Below are 21989 nucleotides of genomic sequence, written 5' to 3' on the forward strand. Positions count from 1 at the left end.
GGCTCCGGTTCCTTCGTAGAAAAAACTTCGACTTGAAGAATGAGCCCTGAGGAAGATCCACTAATCAAGTAAATAATGGAGAATTGAATGCGATGATATACTACCTAGAACTCTGCAGCATGGGTAATGTTAGCACAATCACAATAATGACCCATTTGCATCAAATCGGAAATAAAAAATACTGAAATATTGGAGCTCCATAATTTAATTGACCTTCAGAGAGAAGTATGCGTTAAAACTTGCCTTATCTTGTAGAATGAATCTCTACAAAATGAACGACTAATTGAATTGCACTAAATCGATAAATAATTGTATGGCAGTTACACCATGGTGTAATTTACTACAGCTTCCTCCGGTCCAGATCAAGCAATTGCAGCAGATGTCCGTTGTTCTGAACTTAAAATTCTAGCAATGATGGCGAAGCTCAGTGAGACAGTCCCGACTCGTGAACCGATCTTTAACATTATTGCTCCTTTATAAGCCAAAACCTCACACGGCTCAACAAATCATTGAACTCTAGTACAGGGCCGTACTACTTACCGTACTTAGATACCCCCTGAGATCTTACGTACTCGCAGGAACTGGTTACCGACTACCATATTTTCCGATATTTTTTATATGGCAAATATTTTTTTCTCAAGAAGCAATACAATATGCCTTCACAGATTTTCTTGAATCATGATACACAAAGTTCTCCCACAAGGCATATATTATGTGCAAACAAAACTAGGTAATATCTACATATTAAAGTTAAATTAATAACGAGTAATATTTGTAGTTTGTATTATTACATAAGTTGTAATAACATACAAATTGTATGTATATATGATACATAAATGTAAGGATACGTGTTGAAACTTAACCTTAAACACCTATTCCTAAGCGTATATATGGCGAATGTTACTGAAGTATCCGAGAATTGATGTTATCAGTGTAGTAAGGGCGTGTGTAATCAAAAACCTACCTTATCGCGTCGGTATAAGGTCGCGTCGTCCGATTCGTCCTCAGGTGTGGTGCCGCGGTCGCGGTGTTGCCGCAGCTCCTGCCAAAACTGTGCACACACACAAAAATAAATATAATATTATTATAGCAGAGCTGATATCCATACATTTAATATTTTGTCACAAAACACAGGGCAGAGAAGAAAGTTGTATACGCGGCGTACTGACTGTACCTGCTGTATGGCGAGGTGCGAGCGTCGGGCGCGCGGAGTGCCGCAACTCACCGAGTGGCGCCGCTGCGACGAGACGCGCGGCCGTGGCCCGTACAACCTGCTGGCGACCAACCACTGCGGTTAGGACATGGCTGGATACTTGTAATAGTTATTATCGCGCTCAAGAAGAACTGGAAGGACAGAAAGATCACCAAAACCTTCAAGGTTCAACTTATAAGGTGCCTTGTGTTTCCAATCTTCCTCTACGGGACTGAAACCTGGTCCCCTAGACTGCAAGACCGCCGCAAAATCAATGCCTTAGAGATGTGGTATTGGAGGCGACTCCTGAAGATCCCTTGGGCGGCTTTCCGAACCAACAATTCCCTTTTTAAAAAGAACTGACGATAAAACAAAGGCTATCATCGACTGTCTAACTACGAATTCTGAAGTTCTTTGGTCACATCTCCAGAAATGTAGGATCGATTGAGCGGTTGATAGTGCAGGGCCAGATGGAGGGGAAAAAGTGCGAGAGGACGCTCACCCACCCGAGGGACGGATCTTATCAAAGCCAGACCAGACACTTGTGATGGGAGTGCTCCGGTAATGCTACAAACCGTCAAAAGTGGAGGTGTATCGAGAAGGCGGCGACCCATAACTAAAGACACCAACGGCGACTAATGTTGCATCATCTTAGCGACCACGACCACTCTGACAAGAGTGACTAATTAAGAAGAAATATCGCGCAGGCCGTAGGCGCACACTATAAGAACGTAAGTTATCACCGCCAACTATACCTTCATGCAACACCACAATACCTAATCACAGGATATTGGCTGGACTTTTAGGTAAGTATGTGTACGCACTATTTTTAAGTCAAAAAAATATTTATTTATTTATTTTCAGCAAACATACGGTCTTGAACAAGTTATACATATACATAATACAGGTAAAATTATTATAGACAATGAGTACTATACAGCTTCAACAAAGGAAAAATTTTCAAGTATACAACTTATAGTTATTAGGTACAATTTTCAAAATTATCTAAAAAGAGTATAATATTTTCTAAGCCAAATTTTTTATAAGCCATGGACAATGGTAGTCAGGTAGATGTACTATATACCGATTATAGCAAAGTCTTTGAACGAATAGGCCATAAGACTCTTTTATCAAAAATTCAAATGTTTTGTCATGGGTGGGGATTTGCTTCGGTGGTTTGCATCTTATATTGACCAAAAGTGACAAGCTGTGGTAATCAGTGATTATATCTCGAGCTGAGTAACCATTAACACTCACTGTTTTGGTGATGATATGAAAATATTTAATATCATTGCGACTCTAATGATGAGAAACTTCAAGCTGACCTAGATCGACTGGACAACTATTGCCAAACCAATAAGCTTGATCTTAATCCCTCCAAATCTGTGGTTACTTTTACATGTAAATATAACAACATTATACCATCAGCTTATAAATTGAAAAGATCTTGGAGTTTTATAAGATTCTAAACTGTTATTTGATGATCGTATCGAACATATAGTTAAGAGAGCTTCGAGCGCCCTGGGATTTGTACAACGCACCTGTGCTTCGTTCAAAAACATTTAAAATTCCTTACTGCACATTCGTACGCAGTATAAGTAAACTACATGTGCAGCATATTCTAGTCAATATGCTTCCCAGGTGTGGAACCCACAATACGATACATATATTAGACGAACTGAGAAAATACAATTAAAATTTATTAAGTATTTATATTTTAAATCAGAAAACTATTATAATCTTTGCAAACGATTTCATATACAGGGAGTATTCGCCATGAAAAGAGAAATAAGAGATATATCTTTTCTCTTTAAAATTACTTCCAATTTAATGGACTGTCCCGAGCTATTAAGCGTGATAAAATTAAATACCCCTGTTAGTCTTTTGCGTTTCAATCCTCTTATAAATACACCATTAGTTAAATCCAAAAACAAACAAAATTCCTACATATATCGAGTGAGCAGTAACTTTAATAAAATTGATAAGCGAGCAGACTTAGATCTATTCTGCACAAGCATATCATCGGCCAGGCAGATGTTGAGTAACGAATTGTTTGACTAAATTTTTAGAGCCATTTATTTCTACCACTATCGTTGACAGTATTAACTTAACTCATAATTTGCTATCCATGAGCTGACCTTTAATTGGCTTTTCCTCACAATTAGATTTTTATTTAAAACTATTGTACGCTGTTGGTCTTCCTATATGAATTAAATTAATAAATAAATTATATAAAAATTTACAACCAAAGTTGGCCGGAAGTGTAGTAATATGTGCTCAATATCCAACATGGACGTTACATGAGGCTACCCATGTGTTACAGTCCCTGTCCCACCTGGCCGTGTCGAGGTGCGCCCGCGAGGTGGGCGTCGTGGGCGAGGCGGGCGGCGAGATGGGCTCGCTCTCGTCGGACGAGGAGTCGGCCTTGGCCGCCGTCGGCGCGGGCTGCCTGGGCTGCGGCGCTTCACCCTCGTATCTGTTCACATCGCTTCAGTTCAAGAGCTTGCTACATATTGTTTCATGTCTTCTTTTACTTCAATTAGTTAAAATAACCTAAATTTATTTTCATTCGTTTGCATTTTTTTGGCAAAAACAAGGCAAGGAGGCAAACGGGCAAGAAGCTCACGAGAGAGAAGTATGCTCTTTTCTTGAAGGTCCTAAGTCGTGTCGGGTCGGTAAAACAGCAGCCGGTAATTGATTCCACAAATTGGCTGTGCGTGGCAAGAAATTTCTTGAAAAACGTGCAGTTGTTAAATAACAGACGTCAACGTGATGCGGGTGGTATTGCATTATGACTCGATGTCCGGTGGTGGAATTCAGCAGCTGGAATCAACCCGAACAGCTCCTATGAGCACTCCCCGTGATAAATGCTGTAGAGGATGCATAGAGAACCCTTCAGAGAGAATCATGCCGATCGGAGATGACTTGATCGTCGATGATTCGAGCCGTTATATGCGGTCAAATGGAAGAAGCTGGTACCGGGGCGCACCCGCCCAGAAGTGAGAACAGTTCTCCATGTGAGGCCGGATTTGCGCCTTATATAGTTGCAGGCAGTGACTTATAGTGAAGTGCTGTCTCGGCTTACTGAGTACACCAAGCTTTTTAGAAGTCTGTTTGGCCTTCTCTTCCAAGTGACCACGGAACTGAACGTCGCTCGATATATCGACGCCAAGTATGTCGATACAGGCTATGGCAGCTAGGGGACTGATCTTGAATCTGTGACTTTTTAGCGGCAAACGCACAAACTTGTGTCTTCTTGAGGTTGAACTGGACTAAATTTTGTAGGCCCTATTCCGAGACTTTGCAAAGCATAGTTTAGATTTTAGACACAAGTTTGTTCCGGTTCTCGTCGATGCTATCCCGGGCATGTTCGCACGACCGGTGAACGAAGCATACCCAGTGCTGCCGTTTGCATAGCAATTAATACTGCTGATTTGCAGTATATCATTGACATACAGAAGAAACAGTATAGGGAATATAGCCTTGCGGGACACCAGCGTTTATGTCTTTTAAGTCGAAGCATGCATCATTGATAACAACCTTGATGCTCCGATCGGAAGAAGCTAGTGACCCATTTGTACAACCTCTCGGGAAGTCCATATGATGGCAATTTCATTATAAGGGTTTAGCCACACCCAATCCAAGGCCTTCACCATGTCGAAAACTCACCGCCAACGCCTCTCCCTTCGACTCAACCGCTTTTGCCCATTTATGATTGAGATATGCAAGAAGATCACCAGCTGAACGACGGAAACTGTACTGGCAGTCACTGATCAGCTGGTGCTCCTCCAGGTATCCCAAGAGCTCGCGGTTGATAATCGACTCCATTAGTAGTAGTTGGACGGATACGGTACGCCTTTCTTAGGGATTGGGTGTATTAAAAGCAATAATAGCCCACACACCGAATGAGACACTAGGCGACCTGGCTTAATTCGGCTGTGTCCGTTAATTACCCAACACGGCACTACCATTCATATTGCATATACTTTTATTTTAAAATTTTTAAATAACAGTAGCTTAAGTGCATCGCTTTTGATTGTTGTAACAGTTGTATAAGGCTATTATTATTAAAAGTATGCAAAAGGAAAGCGAAAGTTCTCAGAATAACACCCCTATTTTTCTGAAGATTTAACGGTTAAGATATGTATGACATCAAAAGTTACTAGTTTCGAATCTGTTTTCATATAATATATAAAGTGCGGGTACCTGTGCGGTCGCTGCGGGCGCACGTTGGGCGCGGCAGGCGCGGGGAGGGGCAGCGCCCCCCGGCGGCGCACGCGCAGCACCAGCTCGCCGCCGCGGGCGCCGCCCCGCTCGCACGCGCGCTGAACCTCACCCGCGCTCCAGCCGATCACACAGCAGCCGCCCACCTGCCACCACGACCCGGCATTGGCATACGGAACCACGGACACTGATCCGACTAACGGAATACATTAGAAATTGCTATCGCAGATATACTCAAAGCAAGCTATTGCTAGCTCTAGCAACGTCTTAAACTTTATTTGTTTAAATCGGCTTCAATCGCGGTTGATCGGTGTTGGTGCCTAGTACTAGTTTCCGACCCTTTGGACATCTTTCAATTACAGTGAGTGTAGTGTTCCCAATTTCTAGAGTCAGAATTGACACAGCTGCGGTACGTGTTAAAGGGCAATGGCTACAATTGGCGACAGAGTAGGTATGACAAGCAACGTCAATTATAGGTCACCCTTCCGTATTCGCCATGCCAGTACCTGAACGATCTCATCTCCGTAGCGCACGAGCGGCGCGGGCGCGGCGGCCTGCGGCGAATGCGGGTGCGCCAGCTGCAGGTGTCCACAGAAGGTGGCCAGCACGTGGAAGCCGGCCGCACCGCGCGGCGCCCCGCGCACCGACATGGTCTCCAGCGCCGCGGGCTGCAGCACGGCCGGGTCCGCCACGTCCTGTCACGAGGTACATGCGGTCATGACGCGTCCTTCCCGGCCTCCACCAAACATCAACCCATTCTAATTCACATCGACGACATAGTAAAAATGACAAGGTATTTATGTATCTGGATCTGCACGAGTAATTCTTAAGATTCGACTATTGGAATAGCCTTGGTCCTAAAGAATAATTCAGAGACAAATTTAAAGATATTAACATTTTAACTGTTGCATGTTAATGCTATGAATGTTCTTCGGCACATTAGCAAATTTGTTAGAAACTGTGATAATCATAATGTAAACATAAGTAACAAACATAAACGTGTAATGCCTACTATTCAGTTAATTTGAGTTACTAAGTCTTTTGTTCGGCGTTTTATATTAATCATACTTTCACAAAACGATATCAGGAAACGTTCAAATCTCATAACGAAACTCAAAAGAATTGTTAAAAAACAATGGTATGTTTAAGGTTAAAGTTATAGTATAACATTAATGCCTTTCTTAATGATACCAAAGATTGAAACTGGAGCGACCGCCCTCGGGCTGTGTAATAATAAATATAATATTCAGTCTTCAGTCGAGCGCGCTAGCGACCGGTTATATCGACTGGCTAATTACTTATTATCGGCACGGTGTAATCGCTGTGTTGAAATGTCAACGCGTAAAGTATTATTACGTTGCTTTTGAGGGAGAAGATATTGATGATATGTTGTGTACATATTGTAGTGGATCACATCATTTTCGATGTTCAGGATTGCAAGAAAGGTAATCAGACAGCAATGACTCGCTGGCCCAGTTGGTTATATAATTTAAAAGCCTCAAACCCCAATTATATTCAATGTAAAACGGGCTAAATATGGCCAATCAAGGAATAAATAATAAGGATTAATAAATCACTATGGGTCCATGTATGTAGAGTAGTCCTTACATTTAAAAACAGTTATAGACAGCATACATCGAATGAACGGCAAATTTGTATATTGTCAGACTTTTATGAAATATTTGAGTCGTTGATTTGTCCGATGCTTACATGGCACATAAAATCAGCAGCAATGATAGAGAATTAACATGGCTTTGTCAAAACCGGATCCACCGTGTTGAATTTGGCGATAGTTGTTGGTCGATGGCATTCTATAATTCTGAACAAATAGACTATGTTTATACAGACTTGGTCAAAGCATTTGACATTGTTGATCACCATAGTTTTTTCACAAAACGTAGTGGCTACGTTGTCAATCTTATTAAGGGCTTGAAAATTGCTTGGTAAATCGTAAAATGAATGTAGTTGTCGGAGATTATCAGTCACGAACGTTTATTGCTACTTCAGGAGTACCACAGGGATCCACTCTTGGCCTAATATTGTATGGATTTTTTTATAAATGATATAGCTGAGTGTTTCAAACACTGTCAATTTAAATTATATGCTGATGATATTAAAATATATAAAAGTATAGAAGACACCATTGACTCTATAAAAGCACAACAAGATTTAGATAGACTTTCGGCATACAGATTTAATTTTAAATCATTTAAAATGTAACAATATAACATTCAGTAGAAAAGTTCGTTCACACAGTATCAGCCGTGCAACAGTGTTTTACTGATAATATTATATTATTATTATAACATGGCATGTGCATCAATAAACCATCTTGTTATTTTTATCATACTAGGGTTGTCACACTTAAAATTATGGCATACTTTTAATACAGTATTAGTACAGATAACTTTACTATATGTAGTGAATATATTAATGTGAAAAATTCATTTAAAATAATTTCATTGAATATAAGAAGTATTCACAAAAATTTCAACCACCTCCTGGTTTCTCTGGAACTTAATAAATAATAAAGTTGCAAATTTTTCTTCAGAGGCAAATAAAATAACAAACGCTCTTAACGGATTTTACTGCTCAATAGGACATGACTTTGCGCAAAAGCATCTAGATAAAGTAAGAGCTACAGAGAAAGCCCTATGTAGCAAAATTAGTCTCCCCGTATAGAAAAAACTTTTTATTTAAAATCTACAAGCCCAGCAGAGGTTAGCAAAAAGCATAAAAACACTTAAAAATACATAATCTTGTGGGCACGACGGCATTAGGTACTTCTAAAATCTTAAAATTACTGATTAATGAAATTGCTTTTCCTCTCTCAACCATGATTAATTTAAATCAGGAATATTTCCACAGACATTAAAAACTGCCATAATTATGCCATTACATAAAAAAGGGCCAGTTAACGTTATGTCAAATTACCGTCCTATTTCTCTTTTGCCTATTACTTCAAAAATAGTTGAAAAAATTATGAAAATTAGAATTAACGCGTACACCCCCGATGTCTTGCATAATAATCAATACGGATTTAGAGAGGGAATAGGAACCAGTGATGCTATTGCTGATTTAACAAAACAGATAGTCTTGAATCATGAAAGTAAAAACAAAACATTTGCCGTGTTCAGCTCTAGCTAAAGCTTTTGACACCATTTCACATAAGTTATTGTTAAAAAAATTGGAGTTATACGGATTCATGGGAAATGCATTAAAATGGTTTGCTAGTTATCTTAAGAATCGAAAACAATTTGTACGGATCGGAAATCAAGTTAGTGCTGAAAATGGACCAGAAATTGTATTATGTAATGTAGTATCATAATATCAGTGTTAGGAAAATACGTCCTAACGTTTGCTGAGAACTTTCCTTTTTGCGAATCGCGCTGCTGCCTGGTTTGTTATCATTCTACATAGTTAGTTTTAAAGCATGAATATCTCTTTCTTTATTGTTTTTTAAACATTTGTATTGTTATTTTTCTTTTCTTTATACAATGTTAATTGTCATATCTATTGTACTTGTAAAAAATTTGGTGGCAGTTTTTCGCAAATAAAAAAAATATTTTTATTATTATATTATTATTATTATTTGGTGTCCCTTAGGGAAGCGTGCTAGGCCCAATTTTGTTTAATATTTATCTTAACGACTTCTGTTCTTTACTGACGGACAGACAGACAGACTCTAAGTCATTGTGTTTTGCCGATGATACTGTTTTGTTATTCACAGCCTCGACATGGGATAATTCCATCCAAAAAGCGGAATGTGGCCTTCGTCTGGCTAAAGACTGGTATGACAATCATTTGTTAACGCTAAACGAAGAAAAAACTGTATTTATGTGCTTCTCTCCTACTACAGCCGGTCTTCCGACTGAAACTCAAAAAATTAAAGTCCATTTCTGTCTCAATAAGTCTGACTGTATAAACTGCAAAACATTATCATGCACCCAAAGCACCACTTATCTTGGTATTATAGTTGACCAACATCTTATGCACGTAGAAATGCTGACAAAGAAAGTTAGAAACTTGAGCTATATATACAACAACTAAAGAAATATTTTGAGTACTGACCTATTATTAAGAGTGTACAGTTCCTTAACTCAGTCGTTAATCTTGTATGGCATTATAGCGTGGGGTTCATGTGGCTCATCTATATTAGAAAAACTTAATAAGGCTCAAAAACTTAACCTCAAAATTATCTTAAAAAGAATCGCAGGTTTCCAATGGAAGAGTTAATTAAACTGAGTAAAGTACTAACTCCAAGAAAATTATATGTATGGCAATTAGCAATAAGTATGGCAATTAGCAATTATATATGGCAAAATATATTGATGACTTTCCACTTGAGCAAGTTCAGAGTGACCTTAGGCGAAGAAAACAAAGATGTTTGGTTCCACTGCAAACGTCTGGATTCGTAAAAAGACGTTTTTCAGCTGCGGCGCCAAAATTATTCAACAACCTCCCTCTGGAGGCAACTAATGTAATTCTATGTGCTCGAAACCCCTCTCGAAAAAAAAAAATTAAAGTTGGATATGAAGAAATATTTGCTAGTCTGCTCTTTTGAAAACTTTAAATGTCTTTATGATAAGATTTATTGATGTTAATGCTATTTGTATTTATCACGGACACTTTATCATATTTACTATGTACAAGTAACTATAATTCAAACTTAATACAATAACACTGGTACACTAATATTACTTATATTTTATATATAATATTTTTTTTTTATTACTTTTCTTATTGTTTCTTATATATGTATGATAATCCAAATAAAACTAATAACAATTAAGTTTAGTTAGGTAAATAATTCATAAGATTAAAATTTTAGATTCAATTAGAAAACTTTAATATTTTATTTTTTAACAATTAGGTCGAGGATTTTTGGACAGCGCCAGTTGCAATCACCAGCCTTAAGTTTTAGTCTAATGCTTTGGTCTATAAATTATGGTGTAAATGGTGTTCACTTTTTTAAGTCTCTAAGTAAATAAATAAATAAAGTTAAAAATGTTAACTTTGAATATAGTATTCACTGGAATGTTCTCCAGCAAGTCAGCCAAATCAGAGACCTCGGGATCATTTAAATAGCACTTTAAGTTTTATCCCACATTTAGATAACATAATGAAAAAATCACTGAAATTGTTAGATTTTACTATGCGACCTTCAAAAGAATTTAAAAGTTCTTCATCATCGTGCGGTTGACATCGACGTCGCGAGGACTATTACCGGCTCGACGCGGACTTGTCTGACTCCGCGACAAACATTGGCATGTAGAAATCTCCAAGATCTTCTAGTTATTGTAAGCGAGACCTTTTGGTTATTTTAAGGGCTGCCGCTAACTTAAGTTTCCATCAAGTCAGACAAAAGATGAAATAGCGTTCGAGTTGTGAAAGCGAATGTTAGTGTCGTGTTGACGCGTTCGTAGATCGGTCCCACCTGCACGATGTGGTCGGCCAGGGCCGCCGCAGCTGCCGCCGCTGCGCCCACGGCCCGCGCCGGCGCCTCCGCGAACCGGTCCCGCTGCGCGCACGTGGCCGCCTCCAGCGACAGCTGTAGCAGCGCCGCCTTGCGCTCGCTCAGTGCGCCGCGCGACCCCGTGCTCACCGGCATCCTACAACACGAACAAAATGTATTATTTTCCCACCTCGATAAAAAGCTGTCTTTTAGTCCCTGGTACGAGGGAAAAAAGTGGCCAATTCTCTCCCAGCAAGATGACATTTCCGGAACTAGACTACTATACTACAGTTGAACCGTGACAGTACCAGGGACTAAAAGCGAGCTTTTCATCCAAGTGAGATCCATATATTACGCACCACGCGAGATAAGTAGGACATTGCCACCCGCGATTGTGAATGTTCCGCGGGTGAGATTAACCTACTTTTCTCCCTAGGTGCGTAATATACTATTATATTAGGGGCCAGGGGGCTGACAGACAATAATACAGGTCACCTCTAATACCATGACAGAGTATTTTGTTGAGTAAAATGTTATGGTCTATACTATCAAATGCTTTGCTATAATCTGTATTGATATCCATAGCTTCAGTTAAATGGTTAGTAAAAACGAGATTAATGGTGGTTAACCTGCCTCTCAGAACTATGTAGCTGTGCATTAAAAGAAGATGATAAGCTATCATATATTAAACAACTATACGTTCTAGTACTTTAGTTAGCGAGCATAGCTTAGAGATCGGTCTGGGTTTGAGTTTTCTACTTTATCCTTAAGACCTTTTTTATGGATTGGAAATATAAAAGCTGCTTTCCTACAAGATGACATGATAACTACACTCAAGGATCTCTGGAATAATAGTGTCACCGGAGTGGCAAGCTCAGCAGTGCATTTTACCAGAAATACCGGCGGCAAAAGATCTGGACCGGTAGATTTGCTTTGATATAGTGAGACAATCAGTTTAAGCAAGTGTTCAGACTTAAACACAATCGAATATAGATCACATAGTACATTCAGTCGAAATGTTTAATGGGCTCGTCGCCTGCAGAAAAGTGGATTGAAAATACGAAGAAAAAAGTTCACATATTTCAGGTACTGAGTCTGTAACATAAGTTCTATAGGATGGATACTTGTGAGGGAAAGTTGTCTCTCAAACGATTGCCTTTAACGTAAGACCAAAACATTTTAGGGTAATGAGTACAGCATTATCGATTTTGCTGATATACATAACAATCGCGCTCAGTTGTTGATTTTTGAAATACAAAAGTGTGCTAATGAACCCTCACTTTAAACCAACTTCTGTAAATTGTATTGGTATCATATAGACATCACTGTGGAAGACGTCCAACACAAAAATTCATCACTCACACACCGAGATGCGCAAAATTCTACATTCGGTTTCAATTTACGATTGTATTTAGATTAGCTGGAGCAATAACATGCGTAATGGTAAAAATAAATCGTCTAGGAGCGAAGCATTATAGCCTTATATGATGTAGTTAAATACGTGCCTATCCAGCCAGCACACGAGTGGCTTGACGGCTTGCACGGTGCGCGCCACGTCAGCCAGTATCTGGGTCTCAAGCCGGGCGTCCGTGTGCAGCCGCAGCGAGCGGGCCAGGGACGCGGCCGCCGTCGACACTCGCAGCGCCAGCTGCTGCACGCACTCGCGAGTCAGCTCATAGTGCTGGAACGGAATAATATTACGTTACAACACTAACTAACAGAACAGGCTCCATTACACCTCCTTGGCAGGCCTTCAGCAGCCTTTAGCAAATATTTCTTTTTGTGATACACCTTCAACAAGTAACTTGGCGTTGCGTAGAGACGTCTCTTGATTGTGTGTCCACATTTATGAGGGGGAGTGTTCCGAAGAGCTGTTTCACCAGATTCCTGCCGCCGAATTCCACCTTCGCACGACACGCCACAAATTAGGAGATATCATCCCCACCATCTGGATGTGTGGCTGTCCCCCACAATGCGATTTTCAAGGAGCTTTCTTCCTTGTGCGGTGTTTCCGGGACGATACGAAAAGGGTACCTTCAAAAAAAGTGCTTACACCTTTCTTAAAGGCCGGCAACGCTCCTGTGATTCCTCTGGTGTTGCAAGAAAATGTGGGCGGCGGTGATCACTTACCACAGGTGACACGTACGCTCGTTTGTCCTCCTTTTCCAGAAAAATACGCCCCAAGTGATACCGTCAATGCTGATGAAGCTGGAATTTTCTATAAGTTGACTCCAGATCAAACTCTTAAATTTAAAGGGGAAAAGTGTGTGGGAGGAAAGCTTTCCAAGGAACGTATGTATTTCAGTTTTTTTTCGTACTTGCTCATAGTAACATCATAATCGTTATTCTATTATTGATTAATTAAATTATATTGAGAAAAGTTACGATATACTATTGTAAACAAGTTGATTAGTGTTAAAAGTATTCGTGAAATTGTTATGCTAATAAAAAAGTCTAGATTTGTGTTCTTAAAGTGATCTCAAAGTCTTATCATCGCCACTCTCATAAAAAACAACAATAGGCTGGCAGTAAGTGATATGAAATTTTTTTACAAACCTTGAGTGTAAATCCAAATATAACACATATCAATAACTTTCCAACAAGTAAACACACAAATACTAAATATCTCACATTCAGAACAACTAATTAGTTTCTTGTGTATAACAGCTGATATTATTATAAAATAAAATTGAGGGTAACTCTCACTTTAGTAACATTGCATAGTGACGTAATAAGTGACGTAGTAATGTATACACTTCTACAATAAAGTCCCAGCCACTGTTCAGGCACTGTCTATAAATAAATTTAAATGTTTTATAAAAAAATGGCTCTGTCGTAAATCCTATTACTCCACTGCTGAATATCTAAATGATCGGACAGCCTGGGACTAGATTGTGATTATTTTATAGCAACTGTACAATATTGTATATTTTTATTGAAAAGAGCGCAAAAAAAAAGAATGCTGGGAGAGTTTCTTGCGCCGCTTCTTCTCTCTCAGAGCGCCATTTGTTTCCGAAGCGGTAGTAGTATCTAGTAGTATAAGAAATGACATCAAAAAGAATTCTAAAGGAATCAATTTTGAGAAAATAAATGCCTGACGTGTTACGGCTATAGCTGATCACGTTACAAACTGGGTACGAGTAATATACACTTGAAATCACCGAGTGATCCGTAGTTTGAAACCCAAAGTCCAATATATATTTTCTCTTTTTTTTATTTGCTTTTGCTTAACGAGCGCAAAAATGGTTAACTGTGGAAGATGCGACGAGTATGTTTCGGATGGACCTAAGTGCAGCGCTTGTCAGAAAACTTTTCATTTCCAATGCTCAGGAATAACCGAAACGGGATATAGGAAGTTGGGGGAAAGAAAACAGACTTGGCGCTGCCCTGATTGCAAATCCAATATGTGTTCGTCTCCTAGTTCTCCAAGTCTAGAGAAGATAATGGAACGTCTCGATGGCTTAGCGCTTCAACTAGTTCCACTCACTACCCTTCTGTCCGAGGTTCAGAGCATCAAAGGGGACATATCTGATATTAAAAAAACTGTCCATGATAACACTGAGAAAGTAAATAGGCTTGAGTGCAGGATCATGACCGTTGAGAAATCTATCTCCGATATGAAGAAATCTCATTCAGAGATCAAAGACCTCAAGGAGAAGGTTCTCCAATTGGAAACAGATCTCAATTCCAAAGAGCAATGGCTAAGAACCAATAATGTGGAAATTAAAGGACTCCCACAAAAGCCGAACGAAAATCTTTATGATTTATTAGGAAAAATTGGCACTAAAATATTGTATCCAGTGTCCAAAGAAAAAGTTAACTTTATAACCAGAGTACCAGTACGCAAGGGAAACAACACCAAAAACAAACCAATTATTATTTCTTTCATAAACCGATATGCTAAAGAAGACTTCGTTGCAGCCGGGCGTGCCTATAAGGGTCTTAATATATCGGACGTAGGATTCGAAGGAAAGGAGCACATCTTTATTAACGACCATCTTACAGCTCGGAATAAACAGCTCCTTTCACAGACCAAGGCACTAGCAAAGGAAAAAAACTACAAGTATATTTGGGTACAGCATGGCAAAATACTGGTGCGTTTCACCGACAGTTCTCCCCCTTTACATATAAGATCAGAGAAAGACTTATCAAAAATCAATTAGTATATTTAATTCTGTGTATAGTAACCAATAACCAACATTGTAACTCTTTTCTTCATGACTACTCGCATTCCTATCGAAGTTTTATTCAATCACTAACGATAGACACTTTATTTGTTAATCACTTCGTACTAATACAAACAATTCTTAATTTATTTTCTGGGTGCTTCTTTGTGTATGTGATGTTTATCCGTAAATATAATTTAAATCTGAATTTACTTTTATACCTATTATATTCATTGAGTGAGTTTTCGTGTGTCGTAAACACTCGGTCAGATTATAAATCAGATAGTGAACTTAAACTACACTTAACGATGACTTTTTATTTTGTTAACAACTTACCATTCAAGACTAACGATCGTGCTATTTACCTAGTTGTCAGTGACCAGTTTTGTTATTATTATAGTAAATTATTTGTATTTCCTTTTATTGCATTAGTCTGTTATATTAACACCTTATTTGAGTTTGTGTCATACAGCTATTATAATTTACTATTAAAATGGGTAACTTAAAAATATATTACCAAAATGTTCGAGGACTGCGGACAAAGACGGATGTTTTTTATCGCAACGTCTGTATGAGCGATTATGATATTATCGTCTTAACTGAATCTTGGCTCAACGATATGTTTTGTGACAGTGAACTTTTTAATGAAACGTATAATGTGTGGCGAAACGACCGTAACTACGATCTCACTCGTCAAACAAAGGGTGGAGGTGTACTCATTGCTGTTAAGAACACAATACATGCCCGGGGCAGCCCGAGCTGGAGTTCATCAGCTGAAGATCTGTGGGTTACGTTATTTATACCTCGTACTCGAACAACCACAGCCACCCACATTCACTTATGTTCAGTCTACCTCTGTAATCAGGCGGAAGGTAATTCCTTTAATGTTCAGTTAGCAAACTTTCAAAACCAGCTACTCACACTTATTAACACCTACAAAGATGACAAATTTCTAGTACTAGGTGACTTCAATCTAAGTGAAATTCAGTGGGTTTCTTCATCTTCTGAGGATGGACTTATTCCGCATAATCTAACCAAACAGATTTACTTCGATTTTGCTGATAATATTAATATGTGTAGTTTGAAACAATATAATCACGTAACAAACAATATCGGCCGTATACTTGATCTCGTACTTTCAAATGACTCTGTATCAGTATTCCAGTGTGCTACTCCGCTTGTACCTGAGGACTCGCCTCACAAAGCTATATGTGTAGTGCCTTCCCTGGATTTTAAGCCCTTATCACCTCAAAAAACCGAATTTTACTGTTTCAAGCGTGCCAACTACGACAAAATTCGTAAAATATTGTCAGAGGTCGACTGGGAGGAAATTGTCTGTTCAGGCGACATTAATGAAGCACTTGACTCTTTTTACAAAATAATATATAAATTGCGAGATGAGTTTGTCCCTAAATGTAAGTCGCGCAATGTTAAATATCCCCCGTGGTATACTTCATCTCTAATCAGAATGATTAAAGAAAAATTCAAATTCTTTAGAAAGTTCAAAGTCTATGGAAACAAATCAGACGAAGCCTCTTTCAGAGTTCTCAGAGAACGTGTTGATGCAACTGAAAGGGAATGTTATGATAATTATATGAACAACATTGAGCAATCCATATGTACTAATCCCAAAAAAATGTTTTCATACGTCCTAGATAGGCGTAAGCGTGGTACCATTCCATCCATAATGACATTTGAAGACAAAAGTTGTACTAAAGGAGATGATATTAGTGAGCTGTTCTCAGACTATTTTTATACTACTTTTTTATCCAGCTCATCGCCTAGCTCTCAAATGCCTCCACCATCATCAAATCCGGCCTTTGAATTGGGGAACCTAGAAGTCAGTTGCAAACAAGTATATGAACTCCTTAAGTCATTAGATCTGAAAAAATCTTCAGGACCTGACCATTTACCAGCTGAATTTATCGTGGCATGTGCCTTCGAGCTGTCATTACCAATATCATTATTGTTTAAGCGATCCTTCAACGAAGGTTTGGTTCCCCTCAAATGGAAAACTGCTTATGTCTCTCCAATACATAAAAAAGGTTCAAGGGAAAATGTAGAAAATTACAGGCCAATATCCAAACTTAGCTTATTTGCAAAAGTTCTTGAGAGACTTGTGTTCACGCAAGTTTACAAAACATTTAGTTCGGCTTTTGATCAATGTCAACATGGATTTTTAAAAGCACGCTCTACCGTCACAAACTTAGCAGTGCTAAATGGCTACATATCTGAACAAATGGTACAGGGTAATCAAGTTGATGTTATATACATGGACTATACGAAAGCATTCGACCGAATTGACCATTGTATTCTTCTCAAAAAGCTTACAGCACTTGGTATCCGTGACGATTTATACAATTGGTTTAAATCTTATCTCTCTGATAGAAAACAGGCTGTTGTTCTCAATGGCTACTGCTCTTCTTGGAAAAATATACCCTCTGGGGTCCCTCAAGGATCATTACTAGGACCTCTGCTTTTTATAATTTGCATAAATGACATCGGACGATTCATTAAAAATTCGAATTACCTTTTGTTTGCAGATGATATGAAAATTTTTGGTATAGCAAATAATAAGACAGATGCATTACGCATTCAAGAAGATTTGTATAGACTGGATGACTATTGTACCGTGTACAAATTAGACCTAAATGTATCCAAATGTTTCTACATGCATTACACTACTAAGCCTACCCCTTTCCCTCATACGTATATTTTAAAACAGGAACCTCTATCTGTGGTAAACGAAACAAATGATCTAGGTGTTTTCCATGATAGCAAAATAACTTTCGTACCACATATTGATCAGGCTATCATTAAAGCGTCTAAAGCACTAGGTTTCATAATACGTACAGCCAAACCTTTCAAAAGTATGAAAACATTAAAAATTCTCTACTGTTCTTTCGTTCGCAGCCATCTTGAATATGGTTCACAAATTTGGAACCCAATGTATGCTGAACACATTAATCGAATTGAAAGGGTTCAGCGGAAGTTTACACGATATCTAGGCTTTAAGTTTAAAATACCTAATGTAAGCTATGAAGAACGCTGCAAGCGCTTCCACCTTCTACCACTTAAAGCTCATAGAGATATTTCTGATATAATCACCTTAATCAAAATACTAAGAAGTATGATTGACTGTTCTATATTACTGACCAAAGTCTGTCTGGCAGCCCCTAGTAGAATGTTAAGACAACAGCATATCTTTGCTGTACCATTCTGTCGCACAAATTATAGAAGGAACACATTTATTTTAAGAGCTATGCAGTCATTCAATCATTTTTATGACACGGATAATATTGATCTCTTTAACTCCAGTATTAATTCAATTAGAGCCCAATTGGTAAAACAATTTAGCAGTGATTAACAAATTAACTTTCGGAATGAAATTACTCTTTTTTGATCATGCTCTCAACTGGCGATAGGAGTGCGAGAAGATTTTATTTAATAATTTTATGAAGTTTTATTTAATAATTTTTAATTATACTTGTGTTGTTTGTTTGTAATTAATATGTTACATTTAATAATATTATACTTGTTCCTATGTACATGTGGAAGCCTATTATTAGCTCGAACGAATTATGTTTGTTAATTATTTTAATGTATGTAAAACCAGCTGTTGGCTTTCTTAAAAATATTAAATAAAATAAAAATAAATTACGGTGCATGTGGCTGCTAATATGGATGGCACAGAAAAAAAAGCTAATGGTAATAGGCAAATCGAAAAGTCCGCGCTGTTTTAAAAACATTAATAAATTGCCAGTGACATATAAAGCTAATAAATCAGCTTGAATGACCAGTCAACTTTTTGAAGAAGTGTGAAAGTGGGATGCAGAATTAAAGGGACGAAAATTTTTACTTCTTGTCGATAACTGCCATGCCCACATGTTTATATCAAACCTTCAAAACATAGAGTTGGCATTTCTTCCTCCAAATACGACTAGTGTATAACAGCCAATGGACCAGTGTGATTAAAAGCCTCAAAAGGGTCACTACAGAAGGAAATTATTGATGGAGCTAGTCGAATTTGAGGGTAAAACTTCAGTCAATATGCTGCATGCAGTAAAATTTTTACCTAAAGCCTCGGAAAGTGGAAACAGAACCTAGGTTTGATAGGAACGACAACCTTCCATTAACTGAGTAGATTCAACAGCTCAACATGGCAGGAAATACTGTATATCATCAAACCTACATCGAAGTAGACGACTGCCTGCTTAGAATGTATTCACTCACAGACAAAGAAATTTTGGATTCAGTGAGAAAAACTAAGAATCAAGAACAAAGAGATGAAAAAGACGAGATGGATGAGCCTGAGCCTCTGCCGAGCATTTAAGAAGCTCTGAAAGCAGCTAAATTATTGGGAAATTACTTCCTTTATCACCAAGATGCCTCAATATCGCAAGAATAAAATAAGTAAAAAACTACACCAAAATTACTGGTGCAGCAAAAGACATCAGATAAAAATAACAGACTATACACAATAGCGTTCGAATAGGATTATTTTTTATTTATTTTTATGTACATGACTACTAGCACTAGTTGGAAATAAACTTTTTCTTTTTCTAATTCAGATTTTTCTTCCCTCCATTTAATGACTCTCTGTAAAGCCATAAAATGCAGTCCCTTCAGTGTCGTTATATAGAGTTTACACTGAATATGTAAATAAAAGTCAATATAATTAACCTCTATTCATAAATCAATAAATATAATAATATCAATGTTTTTTTTTGAAGAATTGCTCCTAACACAAGCAATTTCCATTGATAGTCAATATTTTTAAATTGAGAAAAAAAAAATCCATTTTTATTTTCCCCATGACTGCTTTGCAATAGTGTACATATTGTTCTAGAAAACAAATTATTTATAAACTTTTGTGAGATTATTGTATGTACTTGATATATATTTTGAGTGATTGACATTAACAAGCAATCTGTTTGATTGTATGTCAATAAACTATTTTTGATTTTGAAATATAGTACTGGAATATTTGAACACAGTGTATAGTTGCAGGTGTTGGCTTGAAATGAAGTACTCTCTCACCTTACTGAATACTTCAAGCTTTTTAGAGGTCAATCTGGCTTGTCTTCCAAGTGACCATGGGAGTTGCTTGAATGTTGCTCGATACATTAATGCAGATTATGCAGATACAAGCTGTGGCAGTTATAGGATTTAGATTATGTTTTCAAATCTATGAATATGACTAAGCAGGACTTCTTAGCAGTGAACACACAGCCTCCTGTCTTCTTAGGGATTTTGCAGGCCCCATTCCAAGACTTTGCACAGCATATCTCTCAGATGTCAGACACTACCCTGAGCGATGTCAGCACAGCCGGTTTAAAATGCATACCCTGTTACCAGCAGAGCAATCAATGCTGCTGTATGGCAGCATATCATTAATATGCAGAAGAAACAGTGTAAAGAATAAAATATATATATTTAAAAAATAATAATAAACATGGGACTTGTGTGATACTAGCATTTGTGGGTCCGTGTCAGGGGACCGGCTGACCAATCCGACCTTAACAGATTGATACCATACTGGCTCCTTTGATATTTTCTTGATTTATTTGGTTCAGATATGTTTCGTATTCTTTAGGAGTCTCATTGGTAATAGTCTTGTCACTTAAGGTGGCTTAGAATGCTTTTTAGTTAATTTTAGTTTTCTGAACATCAAAGAAGTTTCTTAATACTTCCTATAAAACCGCAATAATTTAACAGACACCATTCTTTACTAGTTATCAGATTGAAAAACAATAATTCTATGCAAAAAATTACATAAATAATTATAAACCCATCAACCTTTTGCCAGTAGGTATTAACTCCTTACTTCAAAATTGTTCAGTCAAATACTTAACAAAATCAATGAACAATGCACAACTTGTCAAACATTCATGTTATGGTATTGCGGCTATAAACTTAATTGTGGTGATAAATATAATATGCATTGTGGGCAAAAGTGAAACAAATAATATTCTTATCTCCTATCATAAATGTCACAGCACATAATATATACATTTGTATTATAATGTTACAACTTGTATTTTCATTAATGTTCACAATAGCAATGAAAGTGGGTATCACAGTAACAGAGATATGGCAGGTGTCAGCTATCAACATATCCTGTTGCAGCAAGTCTTATCTTTCATAAAGCACACATCACTAAATATATTATAGACTGATACTTTGCTATCACAACTAATGACTGAAATAATTATTGGTTACTGAAATTTTAAGCAATCCAGTAAGATGTAATTTAGTTAAAATTTGCTAGGAATATTATGATTATAGGAAGACAGTTCGTAAGTAGTCTTTTTGTCTATAAAATTTGCATTAAACATACGAAATTGCGCAGGAGCTCCACAGCTTCCAGCAGCAGCTCCTGGTGACCAATAATGTGAATACCGAGATATTCACAGTCATCACATCGCAGCGACAGTAGCTTCGAGCCGTTGACGCCGTTTTTTTGGAATTCCGGCGAATACTGTGCAACCTTCGGGCCCAAACCTGCATCAAAACATTCCACTATCACTATGTGACTCACCAATAAAGAGGGTTTTTTGTAAGAATGTGCATAGCACTGTTTTATACCTGACATCCATTCTACGACTTGGTCTGGCGACCATGCACTTATATTTAATGAACTCATCTTATGAACAAACAAAATATACGGAGAACTCTTGTATACTGCATACTTTCTCACAAAATATTGTTACAATACTCAATAAATATAGATCATCATCAACAATACAATGAACACAGAACAGTGAACACTTTTTACTCTAGCGAACAATGAACAATGAACCAAAGAGAATGTAACCCACAATCACAGAGCACTTTAAAGTTTAAGCTAGTCGTAGACAGATAGAACAATACAAAAGTAGGCGGCTAGTTCCGAGGTATTTGCAAAACACACAAAGTGTTTTGGATTTCAACGAACATTGAACATTGAACG

General features: G+C 37.8%; 1 protein-coding gene across 1 annotated transcript in view; it reads right to left on the reverse strand.

Annotated features, from left to right (window-relative positions):
- Nucleotides 1-10925, reverse strand: part of LOC126973065 (serine/arginine repetitive matrix protein 1) — a 79211-nt gene extending 68286 nt beyond the window's left edge. Inside the window, exons 1-6 of the mRNA XM_050820178.1 lie at nt 10854-10925; nt 5923-6111; nt 5399-5562; nt 3528-3668; nt 1175-1271; nt 965-1051 (exon numbers count right to left, since the gene is read on the reverse strand). Of these exons, the coding sequence (XP_050676135.1) occupies nt 965-1051; nt 1175-1271; nt 3528-3668; nt 5399-5562; nt 5923-6066 (633 nt within the window). The 5' untranslated portion in view covers nt 6067-6111; nt 10854-10925. The remainder of the gene's footprint in view (nt 1-964; nt 1052-1174; nt 1272-3527; nt 3669-5398; nt 5563-5922; nt 6112-10853) is intronic.
- Nucleotides 10926-21989: the final 11064 nt, after the last annotated feature.

Source organism: Leptidea sinapis, chromosome 28, assembly GCF_905404315.1.
Source record: "Leptidea sinapis chromosome 28, ilLepSina1.1, whole genome shotgun sequence".
NCBI classification, from domain to species: domain Eukaryota; kingdom Metazoa; phylum Arthropoda; class Insecta; order Lepidoptera; family Pieridae; genus Leptidea; species Leptidea sinapis.